We start from the raw sequence: 21,993 nt of genomic DNA on the forward strand, positions 1-21,993 counted from the left end.
TGTACTAGCTAGCCTAACTTCAGTAACTCTACAAATGTCACTGCTGTTTACTTTACTGTCTTCATTTATGTTGAAAGTGATAGCAGAGCTACAGTATACGTCTTAATTTGTTTCGAAAATCCCTCAGTCAGAACATGGTATATTATATTTAGATGGAAACTAGCGAGCTAACTATATTTTGTTGTTCAGTTGCTGTGAGAGGGCAACTCTTGGCCCAATCAAAACTGAAGTTGGGGAAACCGTCCTTTGAGAGTGTTAAATGCTTTTGATGGGCTGCAGCATTCCATGACTCGTGAGAGGTAGGGCAAGTCTACCGAAATCTCTGAACTTCCAGTAAGTTAGGAAACCCTATGAAGTGTTGCAACTGTTTGACTTGTGGGGTCTGGCCACTCCATCACTGCTTGAACCTTGGCTGAGTACACCTTGACCTTCAACATGAAACTTCAATTTTTTACCCTTAACATAGTGTCTGCTCTCAAGTAATCTTTGGAGTACCTGATAAACATGGCGTTAATGGTCCAAAATAGTGTGAGACAAGATGGGAATATTATCCAGACAGATTAGTATGGAGCGGTTGAGGAACTCTCAAGGCACATCATTCACCAACACCTGGATAACAGCTGGAGCATTGGTAAATCCGATGGTCCTTGAAGTGACCCAAATGAGTTAAATGTTGTCTTCCAGTATTTTCCTTCCTTGACGTGGACCAGGTGGTAGGAAGTCTAACCTTGGAAAGACAGTGGCTCCTTGCAATATTTTAAAACAGTTGGAAAAGATAAAAGAGATTTTTCTTTTAACAGTGATCTGGTTCAGACCTTGGAAATTAATGCCGAAGAAGAGTCTTGTCAAGTTGATACAGAGTTTTGTCTTGAAGGCCGGATGATACATACCAGCAGCAAGGGAGTAATGGATATATTTTCCCATTACATCATGTCCTGGTGTGATGAGGCTGTGGCGATAATTCGTGGGGAGCAGTTTACCAAATCTTTAAGGAAAACTTTCTCCAAATCATGATATTCTGCAGGATTGATTGAAAGATATGTAGAATCTGTGCTGGAGGATGCAGCACACTCAAACCTGGAGGGGAAGCAGACTGTAGACAAAATTCATGGCAATGAAGGCTCTACCCAATAATCTTATTTGAATCCCAGTTAATTTTGGGGGGTCACAACCTTTCAGCCAAGTGTGACTCAGAACAAGCAGCCTACCAGGAGCATTAAAAATCTATAAACTGATATACCTTTGGCAAATACTTTTGGCAATATAATTATTGCCAAAAGTATTTGCTCATCTGCCTTCACATGAGCATATGAACTTCAGTGACATCCCATTTTAATCCATAGGGTTTGATATGATGTTGGCCAACCTTTTGCAGCTTCAACACTTCTGGGAAGGCTTTTCACAAGGTTTAGGAAGTAATTTTTATGGGTTTATGGGAATTTTTGACCATTCTTCCAGAAGCACATTTGTGAGGTCAGACACTGATGTTGGACAAGAAGAACTGAGGTGGATTGAGGTCAGGACTGAGGCCAGTGAGGTGCTTCTACACCGAACTCACTCATCCATGTGTTTATGGACTTTGCTTCATGCACTCGTTCAGAGTCATGTTGGCACAGGAAGGGGCCATCCCTAAAGTGTTCCCACAAATTTCACAGCATGAAATTATCCAAAATAATATGGTATGCTGAAACATTAAGAGTCCCTTCATTGGAAATATGAAACTCCTACAACAACTCCTGAAAAACAGTCCCACACACCTCACCCCTCCAACAAACTTTACAGTTGGCACAATGCAGTCAGAGTAGTGCTGTTCCCCTGGCAAAAACCAAACCATCGGATTGCCAGATGAAGAAGTGTGATTTTTCACGCAGAGAACACATCTGCACTGCTCTAGACCACTGGCAGCGTGCTTTACACCACTTTATCTATGCTTTGCATTGCGCATGGTGATATAAGGCTGCTGCTTGGTGATGCAGCTGCTCTGCCATGGAAACTCATTCCATAAAGCTCTCTATGCACGGTTCTTGAGCTAACCTGAAGGCCACATGAAGTTTGGAGGACCTACCACTTTGTTGGTAGGCCACAAACAGTTGACTGTGGAATATATGGTAGTGAGGAAGTTTCAGGGCTGGTCTTGTTTTGTTGTTGGCATCCTGTCACGATACCACAGTGGAATTCACTGAGCTCCTGAGAGCGACTCATTCTTTCACAAAAGTTTGTAGAGACAATTTGCATGCTAGGTGCTTGATTTTTATACACCTGTGGTCATGAAATGATTGGAACACCTGAAATCAATGATTTAGTTGAGTGAGTGATGTTTGGCAATACCCATCTGAGTACAATGGATCCATCTAGACACAAGACAGCTTTAGGTGACAATGTATCGATATTTGTCCACTGGGGAAGACTTCAGGTGACAGAAGAGATATTTTTGTTGAGACAACCTACAACAAAGCCTGGTGACGGTGCTGCAGACATACAGACGGTGCTGTGCTTTTTTGGAAACCGAATTTCCCAGAGGAACCCACTCGAGGGATTAATAAAGTTTTATCTTATCTTATCTTATCTCTTATATGGACAGGCACTTGGGGGAGGTAGGCAGAGCAGGGAAACTGGATGCAAGCGATAATAGTAAAAAAAAAAGACAATGAGACAGGCGAAGAAATAAAACTAAACTTAAGACATTAAAGACAAGACTATATCAAAATAAAACAGGAAGTGACTAAACTTAACTAAAAAGGGAAATGCAGACACATATATGCAAACTCTAGAAGTGTGACTAAATTATAACAGGACCTAAGGACTCCAAATATTCAGTAACATGGATATAATAAAATTATGAACACTAAAAAAAGAATACAGCCTAAAAGGCTCAAAACCACAGTCAGATCCAGGTCATGACAAAAAGTCCACAGCAAAAACAGCTCTAATCAGGAACCAAGGAACCTGAACATCAGTCCAACAATTTAGCAACAACGAGGGATTTTTTTCAGCCTTAAGTAGCAGGTAATTATTGATTAGATTGCACATAGGTGGGTACCTACCAAACTGTTTGCAGATGCGCCAACAAGGAAGGAAGGCGAGCTAGCAAGACCTCACCTCTGAAACACACAGAGTAACACCAAACTCCTCCGCACCCACACCAACAGAGGAGAAAGAAAGAAAGCAGAAGGTGGAGAAATAGGTAGAAAAGGTATGCCAATGCAGAAGGACAAGAAAACCGTAATATTCTTATTACATATGAGCAATCCAAAAACAGTAAGATAAGACTATTGTGCAGTAACTTCACCCTGTGCTGCCACCTTGTACACCTTGGTACAAATGTAACTGTGTCTGCAAGCATCTACATGAAATGCAAATGTTGAATGCAAGAGAAGTAATGTCTAGTGGGCTCCGTTGTGGCTCTGACTCTTCCCACACCCATGGTAGATGTTCCCACGCACATGTATAGAAATAGTTTAACAAAAATAGCACGAAATAAATAAAATATGAAGCATATGGTAAGTTCAGTAAGAAAGATCTGCAATCACTCATCTTCCTGCTTTTCTGTTCTTTACATGACTACTGCTTTACCACACTGTTCATCTCAATGCTGATATCATAACTCTAGTCCAATCATTTTCTCACCTGCCTTTTTTTAAGCCAATCAGCCTCCACTTTGCATGGTTTAAATCTTTCCTCTACATCTATTTTAGCTTGTTATCATTAAAGAGTAGATAGAAAAAAATGGATGTAGAAACCAGGACATCATGAAGTGCCAAAAACTGCAGTTCCTCATCTGGCCACATGAGGCTGGCACCATGTGTGAGTCATACTCCCATAACTTTATAGCATTAAAAAGCCCGTTTACAACCTGGTACAAAATGTGCTTTAGTGTTTAAATGTAGATTTTCTTGTGGCTTAATGTTAAAGCCCACACCTCAATTAAAGCCAAATAACTGGATTCCTACAGAACATTTAAAAACAAAATAAGCTTTTATACTTCACTTTTGATGAGCACTAATTGCACTTATCCATGTTTATGCTAATTATGAATTTGCTCTCATACAGTTTGCTAAACACGCTTGCACTTAGCCCTTCATTCTGTTGCACCACTGTGAACAATTCTTGGCTCCAAACACCACCAACAACATGCTGGACTTGAAAACTAATTGGTGACATCATAGTGGATATCTTTCACATATAGACTCTGTATGGGGTGGCTTTTGGAATCAGCCTCAAGAGTCCATTAGTTTTTGGCTAATCAGTGCTGGTTTTATTTTTAACCCTATAATATTAATGGCATCCAAAAATCTGAAATTCAATACTAAACACAATGTGACAAGCCAATACATTAGACCATTTAAAAAATATTAACATTTTCACTGACGTCTCCATCTAAGAAACTAAAGCTGTGTGGCTACAAAAGAAAAGAAACACTAAAGTAGGATTTTCTGTTTGACCTAACAAAGGTTAAAAATACTTATTTTGCGAGACTTCAAAGGTATTTGTTTTGCACTTGCAAACTACTTTGAATAAATGAAGGGGCAGGATACAGACAAAGGTGTATTGTGTCAAAGGAGTTGTAAAGGGCTGTGCTATTATGTGCAGTTAATTAAAACAGCTGTCACAAAGCACTCAGAAATAACATGAAAGAGGCAGGTTTGGAGTAATGACTGCATGTCAATGCAGCGTTGACTTTATTCTCAAACACATTATTAGAATCTAAAAATAAGGAAATGGGTGCTGTTGCCCAGCGTGCTTTCATCTGCCAAAAAAACCAAACAAAAAACACATTAATACAAAGAGATACAGAACGAGAGCGATATGTCTCGTTATCATTAACACTAGAACAAAAGCTGATTTAAAAAAAACAAAACAAAAACAAATTTAAACACAGCCAACCCAGCAACAGTTAAAGTTTCTTAAATAGCCTCTGTGAACAGAGAGATAGAGATGACAAAGGAGACCATGCAACCCACTTGTGCGTTCTCATTAACACTTCACACACTCACACAGTTTGGATCCAAATCAATATTATCAACAGACATATGCCAGGAGGAGGAGCTGTCATCATACAAAGGGATGTTTTTTTTCAGCAGACAATTGTTTGACATTTTATTATTTCATGGACTAAAATACAGTGGATTTCATCAGGAGAACAACAAACGTTCTTTAATCGTACACAATTATTCACAGTCGGTGCCTGGTTAAACAAACAGCTTCAGGTGCTCTTCCAGATCTTTTTCCAATTTGTCTTGAGCCGAACGAAGCGGTGGGATTTCAGTCATTATCGCAGTGTTCCACACTCACAGTAACCATATGTTCTCTGTCTCTGCAGACACCGAGTGGGACTTCAGACCAGACGGCATCAAACTGAGGGCTAACGTTCATGTGATTAAAGAACCAGTTATCAAACACAATTTGTGTCGTATTTGGTTAATAACATTTTGTTTTTTTTGCCGTTCCTCTGACTTTGGCTATAGAAGGAGACCGCAAGTATGAGTTAAAGAAAAAAGAAACGAGTAATTGTCCTTATATGGACAACTGAAAAGATTATGTTACAGCAATTTACAGCAACTAATTGTAAACACCATCCTTGCAAAAGAGGAACTGGGGCAGATGGGAAATCAGACAAAGGTTGGAGTATATACACCAATATACCTCTCCATGCTGGTGTACACATTTTCAGTTCAATGGTGGTACAATGCAGTAAACAGACAGTAGAAAGCGCCAAATGCAGATGTTTTGTCAGCATTCTCGAGAAATGTTCCATTCTTCTGTTGCTGGAACTATTATTTTAAGAGATAAACTAATTTATTACGGATTTAGACGATCCACTGTGAGTCTGATTTTTGGCTCTCGCTGTGTTTAAGGATGGAGAGAACAAGCTGGAGGTTCTGTGGTGTGGCAGTAGAAGGGCTTGGCAGAAGGTTGATGCCATTTGGTCCTGAGATTAGCTCAGATACAGAGGTTTGTCTCTCTGGAGAGCCCTGGAAGCAGAGAGGAGAATCAATAAGGACATGTTTGACACGCTTCATTGTTTCAATGATGACCACGAGTTTTTCCCCTTTTGTTTCCTAACGAGCCTCAAGAAAAATCAAGTCTGTTATAAGATTATATGAACTGGTTTTGGTCATTTCTACTCTAGATTAATTTACGTTAATCCAAATCTTTTGTATGCCGAGGTGATATGCATTTAAAGTGATTAATGTAGACTGCAGAGTACACATTGGTTAATATTACAGGTAATACAGTTGTATTTCATTTTAATAGGTGTAATCCCACGCATCTGCTTTTAGGCATTTTTCTACATTCATATGGAAACTGAGAACTACTGCTAAAAGGTTTTTATATTTAGCTAAGATAGAAAAGCTTCTGCTTCACTGGATGGCTATCAAGAGCAGTGGGTAAATGTTCCTCACATTATTATATATGAAAGACTAATAGAAACACCACATTCCCATCATGTTTTCAACACCAACTTTCCTTTGTCTTTCATTGACATCGTCTCACTGTATTCTCTTATCCTTTAACAGTTTAGCAGCACCATCTGGACAGGTAACATTTTCTTTCTGTTATTTTGTTTAAATATATGCTGCACCTAGAAACCCATCTAATAATAGTGCAGTTGAATCAGTGAGCAATGACAGACAGGCTGGTTGTTCCATGGTGGAAGTATTTGCATTATTTTGTGTCAGCCAATGATAAGTGTCTATCAGCTGCTAAGGAGCTCTGCTTTGCATTTGGAAGAGTTACCTTAATGCTAACTACAGCTCCACAACACTAGTGGTTAGGCTCACTGGGCAGGACAGCCCTGAAATCACAGTTAGCTAACTTTTACTTTGGCTAAAGCTGTTAATTCAATAGAAATTACCAAGCTTTTTGCTGGTTATGTGGTGGTAGAGATGCTAAATGCAAAAGTGAAAGTTAAACGCAAACTTTGACTAACAATCTCTCTTCTTACAGTATGGAATATAATGTTACATGCCAACTTTTTAAATGGTACTAATACTGCTATGTTACAAGTTACTTTTAAAAGTTTTGTTATCCAGGATTATAATAACATGTCACAGACTTCCACACAGGAAAGGTGTAGTCAGAAAGGGGTTGTTGCTGCTCTTGAAATGTATCTTTGATGTTACTTTTTTTCCCCCTCCATGAACCATGTTTTCTTGATCGGATGTGGCCACTGCCATCTGTAACCACACATCATCTAACATCACTGCAGACAACAACACGTCTGTCGAGTATTGGGTTTCTTTTTAAACACCTGCAATCCAGTGCAGTGTTAGTACACACCCGTTGCCATGGTAATCAGTGCTCCAGTCCAGAGAGGGGTGATGATTCGGTGTATGCCGACCCATCTGGTGGTAATCCACCGATGATGACATCACTGCTCCACTGTTCATGATACCTCCACCTATTGGCTGGTAGTCAGATTGGAGGGAGGGAAGGTAGCCCTAAACAAACAAACAAACAAACAAACAAACAAACAAACAAACAAACAACCCCAAACAATTAAATTCAAATTCTATTTATAATGTGCCAAATCACAACAACAACAACTGCCTCAAGGTGTAAACAAACAAAACGATTATAACTTATTTAAAATAAATAAATAAATTCAAGAGGGAGCACCATTAACAATAAGTTAGTGATTTCAAATATGCATTTGACAAAAAAGGAGACCTTGAAAATATTCATTCTTTAACTAAATCACAATTACAAGCCCACTTTGTTCTGAGTGGCCACTTTCAAAGCTTGCAACAGGACAGGATTTGTGAGCGCCGCAGTGGAGAGTTCTAAAACAGTAACATATTGTGGCCCCAGGTATAAATGTATGTGTCAGATCACATTAGCTGGTGAAATAATTTAGCAAGCTAGCCAACTAGTATTTCCACTTAGATGAAAGCAATAATGTTAGCAAGAAGGTTAGTATGTACGGAGCCCCTCTGATGACATGGTCCAAAAAATAAATAAATTGTGGCCACAAAATACTACTTCGTGGGCACGAAATAGTATTTCAAGGGCACGAAATAGGTATAACGTGCGCACGAAATGCTAATTTGTGGGCACGAATTGGGTATAACGTGGCAACGAATTACGCATTTGTGGCCACAAAATAGATGTGTGCACATCATATTGATACAATTCCTGGACAGCTGCGTAGAGACATAAGCATGAGAGTAGGCTAAACCTATAAACCATGGACAGAGACGGTATGATTGATTTTTATTTTAGGCTGGGAATGAGCTACAAATGCATTTTGAAAAGCCTGGCAATGCAAGGAACCATTATTACGGAGAGACATTTAAACAGGATATTGAGAGCCCAGTTGCTTTACAGACGTAAGTACGACCTGGACGCCGGGATCGATTTTATTGTCAACCAACTGCAAGGGGCTGGGAAAGATCACAGTTATCGGTCAAGTGTTTCGTGGCTACAAATTAGCATTTCGTGTGCATGTTATACATATTTCATGCCCACAAAATAACATTTTGTGGCCACAAATAAGTATTTCGTGGGCACGTTATACTCATTACGTATATTTTGTGGCCACAATTTATTTATTTTTTGGACCATGTCATCAGAGGGGCTCCGTAAGTATGCAATGTTAAATGAAATTTTATTTTAAGAGATAGTTTGTAGTTTGTCCATTGTAACAACCCTTATTATGACATAGCACCGCTAGGGAGTGTCGTCCTATTATTGTAGTAGTTTGAGAGTCTCCTAGTGTGAGTGCAGAGGCCGTCATTACAGCCAAGCATCTGTTTAGAGAGACCGTACCACTGTAATGGGCTGGCGCCGGCGACTACCTACCCCCGGCACATGCATGTACGAATAGAGTAGAGCCGTGGACACCTAGCTTGTATGGTCTTGTTCTGCTAATATAACCAACTAAAGGTCTTTTGTTCTATTTAAGTGACTCGCCTCCGAGTTGTCCGGCTAACCTCCACACCACATGCCCGCTGGACCTACTAGCCGCTCCTTCCTCGCCAGACCGCCGTTAGCATGTTAGCAAACATGGTAGCGTTAACACAAGCCAAAAGTTTATGTTAAACCCAAACTTAAACTTCTTAAACCCAAGCCCCACGTTTCAAATTCCCTGCTGATGACCGATAGTTAAATACAATACTGGTGCTATCTATACTGGTTGATGAGATGGTTTGATTTCATAGATAAAATTAGTTTTTATCTGGCAAAAAGTTAGCTTACCTGCTAGTGCTAACAAACCGCTTGAGACCCAGTGCGACAACCATACAGTACATTTTTACACTTATGTAGCGATGCCATGCATTTATGATTCCTAGCATGCACAGCAACAACAATCCGATGACAATTAAATAAATAAATAAATAAATAAATATTATTTTAACAACCTGTAACACAAAACAGTTCCTGCTAAAGGTGGAAAAAGATTAACTTATTTCACCTATTTCCCCACTTAGGTCACAAATGCACTGTGACTTGCTTGCCTGCTAATATTGCTGCTAGTAAAATAATAATGAAGTGTTTTTGTCCTTATGTGGAGTTTGTGTCATAGAACGAGTCTATGTCACAGCTGCTCATTGTTGATGGTGAGACAGGAAAAGTAGCATTGAAGAAAAATACTGGGGTCTCTCTTTTGTTACACTAGATGCATTCAGACAATAGCAATAAAAGTGTTTAACAAGAAAAAAATGAAAGGTTTAAAGGAGAAGTTGTCCTGAATAGTCTGAGAGGGTTCACTGTGCCAAACATAACTTTAGTGAAAATTTAGTCACAGTACTTGAAAAAAGCAGGTAAAAAGTAAAATCTTTTTTTCTTGCATTAAAGTGTCATTAAGGAAAGTTTTAATGATATACTGTTTATTTCCCCCTTCAACTTGAATTAGTCCATGGACAGCTGATGGGTTCTGAAAGCCATCTATTAGCACATCTTTGGCAGAATGGTTTCAGATGAACAGAGATAGGAATGAAGTTCTGAATGAAACTCGCATGAAAAGGAGAGGGATGGGTCGCAGGTTCATGAGCAGTAATTACAGAATTTGAGAGCTTTTCTGATTCTATCTCCCAGGAGGAGGGAGGGAAAAAAGTGAAAATGTAAAGTTAGGAGGAAGAGGAAAAAAAACATCAGCAAGCATGTCTCTAACCATAGGATACTCGAGGGAGGAGAGAGATGGAAAAATGAGTGTGTAAAATGACAAAAGTGTGTATGTGGGGGAGGGGGGACTGAAAGGGAAGTTAATCTGAGTGTTGTGAGTGAAAGAGGAGAAAGAGGAGGACAGCAGGTGGTTTGGTTCCCCCTGCTCTCCTCTCCCCCTCCTCCTCTACCTCACCTATTCATCTATTGTTGAGCAAATTCTTCTCCTTCACTCCTTCACAAAGACCCCATCTGCCTCTTTTGTCTCTCTCTCTCTCCTCTCTCCCTTCCCCCATCAGTTCTCACTCTTGACTCAGTAAAAAAAAATAAAACTTTTAGCGCTCTGTAGCTGTGTCCTCTCATTTTTGCCTTCTCTTTTACTTTTCTGTGTTTTCGGGTCTCTCTTTTTCTAAAAATATGCAAAATGGAGGAGAGAAAGGGATTATGGGAGTTGGGGATTAAAAAGTGTACCATAAAAAGGAAGGGGGATCAAATGGGAAGTGAGGCTCAGTGGTAATCTTTGGATTTTAACTATTCTGGAGGAAACCGTCTTCCATGAATTCATATCATAGCTGTTCATCTTTTCTTTTTCCCCTCTGTTCGCAGAAATACTAAATGAGCAGCTAACACTGACAGTAAAGGCAGAGAGGCTGACTGACAGACTGATTGACTCTGTTACAGTCGAGGTAAGTCCTTTTTCAGCTGTGTAACATTGTCGGTTTAACTAATCTTAAAGTGACAACATTCTGCCATTTAGACATTTAATCACTAACATTCAGGCAAATCCACATCAGTGATGGAGAAAGCCATGGTACCTGTGCCAAAAGACTTCAAACACCTGCCAGCAACACCATTAGTGATGGGTAACCACATGTTCTTACATGTAGTTAAACAGCAGTATCTGTGTGTTGTAGCTGTCCTCACCCCTCACACCATCTCAAAGTATTACTAGCAAAAATGACTTTTGCCAATTATGCAGCAAATGTGGTTGGTGCATTGCACTTTTTTCCTACTTCCACATCAAACCGATATCAAACGCACAAACACAACGGTTGCTCAGCGGGTTCTTGGAGTTGTCCACACTTATTTAAGATTTATGCTAAAACAGATACATATAATTAAGACATGGAATCATTCTAAGTGAACAAAATCTTGTAGTAAACTGAATCAAATGCTGCGTCACCATTACGGTCCAACACACACATAAATGACCTTATGACCCACATCTGATGGAAACAGGGCAGCGACTTGTCCCTGCAGATTGATTGTAGGAGAAATTAGGAAACACACATACATACACACGCATGTGTCATTATCATCATAGTAAGATTTATCAAGTGCAACTGACCTGTGTCATAGCAGGGGAGTGTGCCATTCCCATTGAGTGGCCACTGAGCTGCTGGTGCTGATGGTGTGGATTGTGCAGCCCTCCCAGGTGTGCCTGGCTGTGGAGCGGAGGGCTGATCTGGAGAGGAGGGGTGGATGCGGCCGCTACAGTGCCAAGAGACATGGCTCCCTGATGGGGGACGCTGGCTCGTGGCACCGTCCCTCTGGAGGACAAAGCCTGGAGCTGGGGATGTATCTGAGGGTGGGGAGGGGGAAGATGGGGGCTGAGGCCAGGGCTCGAAGTGTGGGAAGGGTGTGAGGGGTGAGGGTAGGGCATGTACATGCCTTGATGGTGATGAGGAGGGAGAGGGTGGCTGAGTGGGCTGGAGGAAGGGTGCTGCCCTGGGTGACCAGGGTACACTGAATGTTTGGGTGTAATCATGGAGGTAGAAGAGGGGGAAGATGAGGAGGAAGAGTGGGTTTGCTTCATTTCAGATGGGTCATTGTAACTCTGTAGAAGAAGAAAAAGGAAAACTGAAAATCAGGAATTTTCTGACCCTTCACTCTTATAATCCGTAACTTAACTTGGCGTGTATCAGTGTGTGTAGCGCACCTGTGAAACCAGACTGGCTCTGTAGGCAGCCAGCTGTTTGAGATACTCCTTCTTAGCTGTCTCAGTCTTCTTCTTGTACACCTGAAACGCAAACATTTAACTCTGAAAGTGTGAACCTTCATCACAGCATTTGATAAACAAAAGGCACAACTACAAAAATTAGGTTGGATTTAATCAGAATAATAATAATATCACTCTAGTGCTGAGCTAATGCCTTTTTCTAATAACACAAATTTATCAATTCCCAAAGCATGTGCCAATACTCTCTGAAGCCCAGCAGCGATCAGTCCAGCTGACATGCCACTTGTATAACTGTTAGGTTCACATTAATGACTGTGAATCTCATTGGTATTGTTAGAGCTCACATTCCCCTAATAAACGGTTGATTCCTGTCACAAACATGATGCTGACACTTATCGCCTTTTTCACGCACTCTGCATTTGCTTCCTTCATGATGTCACAGAATAAAATGAGCATGTTATGCCTCAAGGCCAAGAGTGCAGTAATGCTAGTGCTTCTCTGAAGCTATATCTGCACTCCACACTGTATATAAATGCCACTTGTTTTGCACATGTTCAACTACCAACCTCTGTATATTTTATATATTTTATTTTATTGTTTACTCTATTTAATTTGTAAAATATGTATATACACACACACACGTAGAAAAACATATTTAGTATACACATCCAGTAATGCACACACTCTTATATTGTACATATATTTATTACTCTCAGATTTAGCCTTTCTTATATTTTGCTTGTTTTATGTTATTGTATTTTTTTTTTTGCACACCTCTGTTGCTTGTGAAGCTCGCACACAAGAATTTCACTCGCATATACTGTACCAGTGTACCTGCACACGTGATGTGACAATAAAAGTGATTTGATTTGATTTATTTAGACAGTGGTGATATAAACAAATCACTAATGTCAACATTCTCTCACAAATATAAAAATAGTGTTTGCCATCATCCCAACCTCAATTTTGCATCCTAATTTTGGATTTTACTGTAAACTGATACCAAATACAAAAGACAGATGAGAGGAATGAGAATCAGTTCTGTATATTATGCAAGTACCAGAAAAAACGACTTACTGTTAAATTTGAGTACACCTGTTTTAGCTTCATTTCACTGTTGGTACTCAGCTTTTAAAATGCTACTGCTGATTTTTAAGGATCTTCGTGGCATCCGTCCTCTATATGACCTGCTAGTCAGACATGAGCTTCGATAGAGCCTGAGATCTTTGAACAGAGGACATCTGTTAAAACTGCAGCTGGCAGACATTTGCTGTCAGAGCCCTAAGCTGTGGGATGAACTGCCTGAGTATTCAGGTTAAGTCGGTCACTCACAGACCAACGAAGACTAACTTATCGGTAAGCCTTTTCTGATTTGATTTTGATCTGTTTTAATATGTTTTCTCTCTCTGCTTAATCATTTTTAGTGTGTGTTATGCTCATGTTCTTAGCAGTATTTGATTTTCTGATGTTCTTGCTTTGGGCCGTGTTAATCATTTTGTTTCAAAATGAGCTCTATAAAAGTGAAGAGCCTGCCTTCACAGTATCAGTTTTAACTAGAACTTTGCAGAATTACTATCAGTTTGGTTGCAATTTTGTGCAGCAAACCACCAATAAGCAGTGACACTCATCGGAATCAATATGAGTCATGGGGGTGGGGTGGTGCTAATGACATTTTTGGAAATGTTTCACATATGAAGGGAGATGTCACAAAAAACTGAACTACTGAGATACAGTGAAATTTGTCTTTTCCTATTTATTATCCCTTATTCCTACTTTAGTACAGCCTTCCCTCCCCTTACCTGTTTCTCTTCTTCTGCCAGACCATCCCACATGGAGGCCACAATTTTTGACACCTCCCCAAAGGTGGCATTGGGGTTCTGTGCCTTGATATTAGCCTGGGTGTCCCTGAAGAACAACGCGTAGGCAGACACTGGCTTCACTGGTTCATTGGGGTCCTTTCGTTTCTTTTTCTTTGGCGTTTTCGGTTTCTTGGAGATGTCCGCTGCTGCTGGCCTCTTCTCTCCCTGCCGAAACAGAATAAAGGTTAACACTGTATATAGAGAAAATGTGAATGGATGAATATATAGATCCTAGGTCACCAATAGGTGGACTGCGACTATTACTAGATTTTGACAGACTGTTTTTATTTTTCAGCTTTTCTCTTGTTTACGGTAAGGTTATTTTAACCTCCTTTGCCTTTACAGTTGTCAGTGTAATTAATTATTAAGGAAAAACATAGAACAATCTCAGCCAATAAAAAAGCGCATGTGAAAACAGTAATTCAGAGAAACAGACAGAGGGAAAAGGAGTGTTAACACCGAGATGGTTTGCATGTGAAGTGTAGTTAAGGAAAAAGAAGAAAAAAGGAAACTTAAATGAAACCTTTTCATTTCTCAAAATTAAACATTTTATTTGAAGACACCTTTTTAAAAAAAAAAAAAAAAAAAAAACTCCAAATCCTGTTTTACTTGAAATGAGAAAAGAACATTTTATTATTATTTTATTGTTAGAGTACCTGCCAGTCCATTGTAAAAGTTAATTGCAAACGTTAAAATACTGTTAAATTGTACTTTCTTTTACAACTGTCAGTCTACTTGAAAACATATTTTACATATATATAATTATGTGGAACTTTATGATTTTCTGGACCAATGTTTGAGGGAATTTTCTCTAACTGGACCTCCTTAAATTTTACTTGGATACCCCCGATATAGACTGACAAAGAGAAATTTGTATATAACACGTAAAGCATAAAATGTTAGAATGTAAATTAAATATATCCTTAAAAACTGTAGAGTGAGTGATTTTCTTTCTGTTGTCAGCAAGTTTGCATTTGAACAATTCACACCAAAACTGTTTTTAAAACATGTCCTCAGCTAATCTTTGATGTTAAGCAATAAGTAAACCGCAGAGATGGTCTTAGGGAAAGTCCCCACCAGCAGAAGAGCCTCTCGGTAGAGTGGTTACAGTCATTGCTGCGCTAAACGGGTGAAGTCGCCATAATACCTCAGCAAAAGCAGCACATCTGCTCAAACGTTATTGTCTATATGGTTCTAAGTTATTCTTCTGAGAAACTTTCACTAATTACTGATTATCATTTAACAGTGTTCAGATCATATACTTTATGTCATAACAACATAAGCCCAGCTGAGGAAGAAGAATTTTCTATACTGTTAAAGAAATCCTTGTATAAATGTGTGCTTGAGGTGCACATGACGTCGGGGGCTGATGTGCAGTTTGCTCACATGTTTAAAGGGCACACTGCATACCATGCTGAGATGCGTCAAGTTATTGGCTAATAGCTTTTTGGAAACCACCTTGTTAGTGCAAAAATGCCTGTCAAATTGTGTCATCTTTGACAATTTTCATGGATTTACCTAAAGAAGTAGTATGTAGTCATATGTTTTTGCAACATGCTAGTAACGATGTGCCTAGAGGTACAATATAGAGTTGTGTCATTGCTATGTTATCTAATATGTTTAAACACAACACTGGTTTATCACTTGAGGTCAGTGTTATTAAGTGGCTTAGTGAACAATTCTCTGAAAATGAGTGAAAAAGCAGCCAATGTCCAAACCATAACTTTGAAAGACATTCAGAAAGCTGGAAAACTAGTGCTCAATAACACTTTAAAAATGACAAGAAATGATATAAAGAAATGTTGAGAAAGGGTGTGAAAACATAATTAAGTAATTAATGTTTGACTGAAAACAGCAAGTCTGAAAATAATACTACACACAAACTGGAAAGTGAAGGAAAGTACTGGACCCAGGGTGCAAAGTTATGACATCATAATGTCACGATTGGTCAAGCTGCAATAATGACCCTTGAGCAACATTATTGTGTCTACAAATTATATTAAAGTGGTATCAGTTGTGCTGCTTTCTCTATGATTTGATGGCTGCTAGCTGTTGCAGTGATTTTCTGTAGAGAAATACATTTTCACTTAACCAAAACAAACTCATCTAAGCTGCTTCATCAGCACAGTATGTGCTTGAATCAAATTCATCTGTCTGCAGCCTTACATCATAGGAAAAAAAATCCTCCTGCTGTTATCTGATTCACGTAACATCACCATCTGGCCAATGGCATAACCAAAATCTTTGGATCCTTCACTTGGATTATGAAGAAGGTCATATTTAGCCTGTAATGCTGCACCACAACTGCACTTTCTTTATCATAGTAAATTAATGCCTTTAATATTGCTCTTATGAATAATTTTTCTTCCTTAAAGCACTCTAAACCATCTGTGAGTAAAAGCCGCCAGATAAATTAATCTGCATTGTCTAATAAGCACGCTGGGTTTTCCTGAGCTTGCATACGGCTCAATAAAGGGGTGCCCCTGTTATGATGTGTATGAGTATCAGACTCATTTTTGCTCTTTTATTTTCCACCCTTCCCTTCCTGAAGAAAAAATTACCTGCACAGTGGCTTATACCGTTTCCTATCTATAGTGTGTGACCAAGTTGGTAAATATTATTCAGCAACACAGTAATAGTTTCATTTCCCCAGAAAACGAGCAGTTAGTTTGGAGCGGTGTGAGACAGCCAACGACGAGAGAGCTGATTTCTGTCTAGTTGATATGCATGGAGAATGCCTCCATGATGACACATAACATTATTAAAATAGCTCTCTCACAAAAGAAAACACAACTGGGTGTTACAGCCCAACAAGATGTGAGTCATTTGAACAGAAGATGCTGCGTCCATGTGTCTGTGTGTTGTTACCCTGAGTCCATCATCATTGTCGTCCTCGTGTGCTGAACTGGAGGGAGATGGTGTGGCAGATTTACTTCCAGGAGGTGAAGGGGAATTATGGGTAGCAGAGTTCCCACTCAGTCCCAGCTGGGATTGGTTGATGGTGGACAACTGGTTTTGCTGGCTCATGCCTGATTGGCTCTTGGGCCCAAGCGCTGCTTCGATTGGCTGTTGGCTGCTGGTAAACCGAGAATCTGAATTCACCATCTGCTGCATCTGTGTAAACAAAACAAGTGATTATGGCAGTGAAAAAAGTGGATGACTTCCCTTTATTGCATTTATGTTTAAAATATTCCAATCTGCTGTTAGCTCTCTTAGCTTTTCATTATTGTACATTATTGTAGAATCTTTGTTACAAAAAGGCAAAACACATTATGTAATGCACTACAGCCTGGGATGCAAAATCCAATCAGTATTAGTTGATTTGGATAAGAATAAAAATTTTAAAAAATGAAGCATCCTTGATCTGGGCCTCTGTGTGTGGACATTCTACCCCTCATTTGATCAGGTTTTGTCTCTGCTATGTAGCAGTCCGGGATTAACTGATAATGAAATCTCACAGTAATGGTGGTAACAACTGACAGGTCTGAGGAAAGATGGTATCAGAAGCCCAAAAGTATTCTCTACAGATCTTAAACTCCACTGCTACTCCCATGAGAAGCTAGTGCAAAACTTCACATGTGGGAGAGGATGAGTGCAAAGTAAATAATAACGTACTACCTTACTGCGTGAGTGCCTTAATTATTAGACTGCAATGTCTGTCAAATCCCGGGCTTACGTTTATAACAATGGTATGGCAGATACCAACACTTTCCACTGAGTTTTCTCTTATTTATTCCCCCTTACAAACAAAGAATTATTTAATATAACTAAAAAAAAGAGCAAACTTTAAACTTGAAAACTTTCTTTACCTTACAAAATAAACTGATGTGAGCCATTTGTTGTTGTGAGTTTATATAAATAAAAGTCAATTGATTAACTGTATGAACACAATGAAGGGTTGAACAATGCTGAACAAATCCCACAAAAAACTCAAAACATAATATTTCATCTTTTTTGTTAATGTTATTAAGTAGATGTCAAAACATATTTATTAAATATAGAAAATCATTTACTTAAAGAAATGAATGACTTGATACAAAGATATCTCCTTGTGTCCCGTTTTTGTGTGAACACTTGTAATAGTTGAGTTTTTACTGCCATTCCTAAGGTTGAGCTCTTCTTGCAGTGAGCCAGTCATCAGCGATATTCAGTCCACTTCTCAGGAAAACAAAAGTTATCACTGCTAACACCACAGATGTGGGGACTTTGACACCTATGATCACAAATATGAAGACGGGACTCCGATGATGGCTTGTATTTAGAGTTTCCTCTTAGTAAGCATGTGAATAATAACGGATGTGGTCTAGTGTGATGTGTCCCTGTTGGGAACATGTTACCTCAACTCGGCTTCTGTGTCTCGGCAGCGGTCTCTGCTTTGGCGTTTCGATAGAACTGTGAGTGACATTTCTCTTACATGGGAACAGGTTTCAGAACGATGTGTATGTGCTGATGGAAATGCTGAAAATACGAGCTGTGGTTTGACATTGCCTGGGTTGGGACTTTAATAAATGTCATAGTAATAAACTGTCAAAACACCCTATCGCCATAACTTTCCACAAATGCTTTTGCTCTTTGCCAGATTTATTTGACAGCAAAACTATAAAAAGAGGAAATGATATTAGAGCTTCATTAAAAATCTAATATTTTCTTACTATACCTACTGAAATAAAATTACAAATCAATATTTAGTTATTTTATTTGATTACAATCTTACTATGCTCAACTCTATTACAAATTTTAAACTGCCTGGTTCTGAATAACAAAGAAAAGGAGCAAAGGTACCAATGGAAAATTCAGAGCAAGATATGTAACAAATGCCCGTAACATCACGAGTAGCAACAGTTAACTGGAAATAAAGGTCGCAAGGTTATACCAGAGGCTGTAGGCACAAAATAACAAAACTGTTTCACAGATAAAAACATTATCGATGGAGAAAAAAAAAAATCTGATTTTCCTTTGCGGGGGTCATTTCTGATGATGGCCTAAGACAGCCACAGAGGGGAAACCCCCGAAGGCTGAGTAATGACTGACTCATGCCATGAAACAAGTGCTGTATGCGGTATTTTCACACCTTCACACAGGTGTGGTTATTACTGGATTTCATTATGAAAAGTAGAGGTGAAAAATTCTAAATATGTTCCTGTTTTTAGTCAAATACAATCTGTATCACTCCTTTGCATGCAATCTCAAAACTGCCAGCAAGAGCTGCCATCATGCCTGAACAAACAGAAAAGCCATTTACCTACATGACATTTTACAACAAGCATGCCAAATAAAGGATTTATAAAGTTGTTTTTTCCTGGTCAATTAAACAACAAAATGTCAGCTTAGTAAACATAGATGAACATACAATATGTTTAATGTGTAAACAAGACTGCATATAACATTCAGGATACTATAACAAATAAACTGGTCCTTGGTTTGGTCCTAAAATGATTTAAATACAACTTCAGATGAGCTAGAAAGCATATTATATATTACAGCCTGCCATTATTTATTTAACGATTTAGTCAAAATGCAGAAGCACCATGTGAAAAACTAACCATACCCTTTGCTTCCATAGAGGTTAAGACACTAAGCAGCAAACATCAGGAAGTGTGAGCACCTTAATGTTTTGGCATTTTACAGGTTTGGAGCATTCAGGTGAGTGTTAACGCAATGCCAAGGAAGAAAGATCTCAACGTGATTGGAATGCCGCTGGTTAAGAAAGCTGCGTATAAACAAAGTGAAGCATCAATATAAAGATGAATGGACCAAAATTCTTCCAAAAAAATGCGAGAGACGAATACTTGTACTTAGTTTTTCACAATCTGCATTTTGGCTTTGTTTGACTAAATAATGATGTGGTGCAATACACCATGAGTCATTGGTCTGATGTTGTATTTACCCAAGTGTAAGACCTGCTATGGACAAGATAATTTTTTATTTCGTCCTGAAATGTAAAATCATAGAAATGATAGAAGGTGTACTTTCTTTTAACCTTGATTGTATTTAAAAAGTTATTTTCCAAAGATCAATTTGATCTTTGATTGTGTTGTTTATCACTATACATCTATATCTAAGGGGTTTCATAGCTAAATGGGCTTAAATGGGAGTGAATGCATAGTGACAATGACTGACATATTTAATTAAAGCAAAGAGTCTGTGTTACCCAATTTAATATGCATTTTCTTGTCATTTTATACTCTGGTTAATTAAACCCCAGTTAAGAAATATTTTTAAAATGGCACAAGTGATATTCCCTTTGTTTGGCATCAAGACTGTTTTTATATGGAAGTAAAACCCTGTTGAAGCCAGCACCATTGCTTGTGGTTACTGACACTGGGACTCAAGGACAAGTAGATGCGCGAAACATTCACATTTAATGTGGAAAGTTTTCAGATTTTAAATGTTTTATCAATAAAAAAACTTGATATTTTTACTACTGATATTTTTTTTTTGGGGGGGGGGGCTTGGAATTCAACCCACAACTGCTTTCATTAAGGCTTCACCTAAACGTTGCCTTCATTGTTATTCATGTTTTTAATAAGTAACCGCAAAATCCCCAGATAATATCCTAGAGCTCACTTGTTACCAAAATGAAAGACCAGAAGAAGAACAACTAACTCTCATCTTTAAGACTTAAGTCATCAAATATTTTTCCTTTTTGCACAAACAATTTTCACACATCCATCAGCTATAATCGATTAATCAACTAATTGCTGCAGCTTCAATTAGAACAGTGACTTACAACTGAGCAGTTGTAAGTTGTGTCTAACAGATTTTAAATTTAGAAATCTTGCTGCGTGTCTGCAACTGAAATATTAGGATAAGCAATAATTACATTGCACCACATCATATGAAATGTGTATAATAATATGGATGGCAGCACATCTTCTGGATTTCCAATTAAAAAGCTGAGATGGAAATATCTGTTCAGGCGACAGGTGTTCAGGAAAATATATCATAGTACTTCCCAACACCGCATAAAGCAGATGTACGAAGCGCTCCACAATGAACTCGAAATACTAGAGGGTTTGTAAACTTGTAAATGTCATCATGCAATCTGTATTATCATTTATGATTTGTTTGTATTTATTCATAATGCCCAATTTTGGGGCGACACATTTCTGCAGAGTGGTGCTCATTCCTGCGTTCATACATTTGAGTTCACAGCTTGTTCCTTCACTATACAATAGACAAAAGGAAAAATGCTGTTTCGTAAAGATAAATATCACAGAATGAGTTGGAACCAAGTTCCACCAAAATCACCATTCAGAGCAACAACTTCCAATCAGACTGCAGCCAAACATAAAAACAGAGCCATCCACATCTGAATGTTAACTGCATCTGAGTAGTCCTGCCCGTCCTAGGAATCTCTCACACACACACACACACACACACACACACACACACACACACACACACACACACACACACACACACACTCACACGCACACACACTCACACGCACACACACTCACACACGCACACACCTTCTTGCTACCACCCTCCCAACATTAGGCTGAGCCAGGCACGGTTGCTAGGCAACCATAATTCATGGACTGGCAATAAATGTATGTTAGCATGAAAATATAAAACTGAGGTACAGAGAAGGGAGAAACTGAGACAGACAGCGACTGAGAAATAAGAGCTTACCTTTATTCCCTTCAGCCCATTAAAATAATTATCTGTATTGTTCCGCATTTAACAAGCAGGTTAATCACAATCAAAGAGTCTGAATCTGAAAAAAAACTGAATATATTTAAAAGTTATTTACAACAGTCTATTCACCTAAAGTCAAAGCTGACAGCTTTCTGTGTTTCTTCAAAATGATACTTAATATTACAGCAGGTACACTTCATATGGAGACAAGAGACAAAAAGGCTGAAAGATCAAGAGTGGGAGATGAGAAAGTTTCATTCTTAACAAACACTGGAGCAATCTTTATTACTGAGACTGACAAGTACTGATACTGTTTCCTCTGAACAACCTTTTTTTTTTTGACAGTTCAAATAACTATGAGTCTCGAGTCTGGCTTTCATTTTTTTACTGTATCACAGTGAGCCACATGTGAATGTCACCGCTAAA

General features: G+C 38.8%; 1 protein-coding gene across 2 annotated transcripts in view; it reads right to left on the reverse strand.

Moving 5' to 3' along the window:
• Positions 1-4,648: 4,648 nt before the first annotated feature.
• LOC147331930 (thymocyte selection-associated high mobility group box protein TOX-like) overlaps positions 4,649-21,993 on the reverse strand; it is a 63,238-nt gene continuing 45,893 nt past the window's right edge. The window contains exons 5-10 of one of the 2 annotated variants that reach the window (XM_086288260.1): positions 16,792-17,037; positions 13,864-14,088; positions 12,044-12,124; positions 11,453-11,941; positions 7,282-7,409; positions 4,649-5,972 (exon numbers count right to left, since the gene is read on the reverse strand). In XM_086288260.1, the coding sequence (XP_086144386.1) occupies positions 5,936-5,972; positions 7,282-7,409; positions 11,453-11,941; positions 12,044-12,124; positions 13,864-14,088; positions 16,792-17,037 (1,206 nt within the window). In that variant the 3' untranslated portion in view covers positions 4,649-5,935. Of the gene's footprint in view, positions 5,973-7,281; positions 7,443-11,452; positions 11,942-12,043; positions 12,125-13,863; positions 14,089-16,791; positions 17,038-21,993 lie in introns of both variants that reach the window. The other variant, XM_086288259.1, reaches the window with a different exon arrangement.

The sequence above is a fragment of the Aulonocara sp. 'chitande type north' Nkhata Bay genome, linkage group LG4 (genome assembly GCF_057382095.1).
Source record: "Aulonocara sp. 'chitande type north' Nkhata Bay isolate Kocher_YH1m ecotype deep benthic linkage group LG4, A_spYH_male_GT1.1, whole genome shotgun sequence".
NCBI lineage: Eukaryota > Metazoa > Chordata > Actinopteri > Cichliformes > Cichlidae > Aulonocara > Aulonocara sp. 'chitande type north' Nkhata Bay.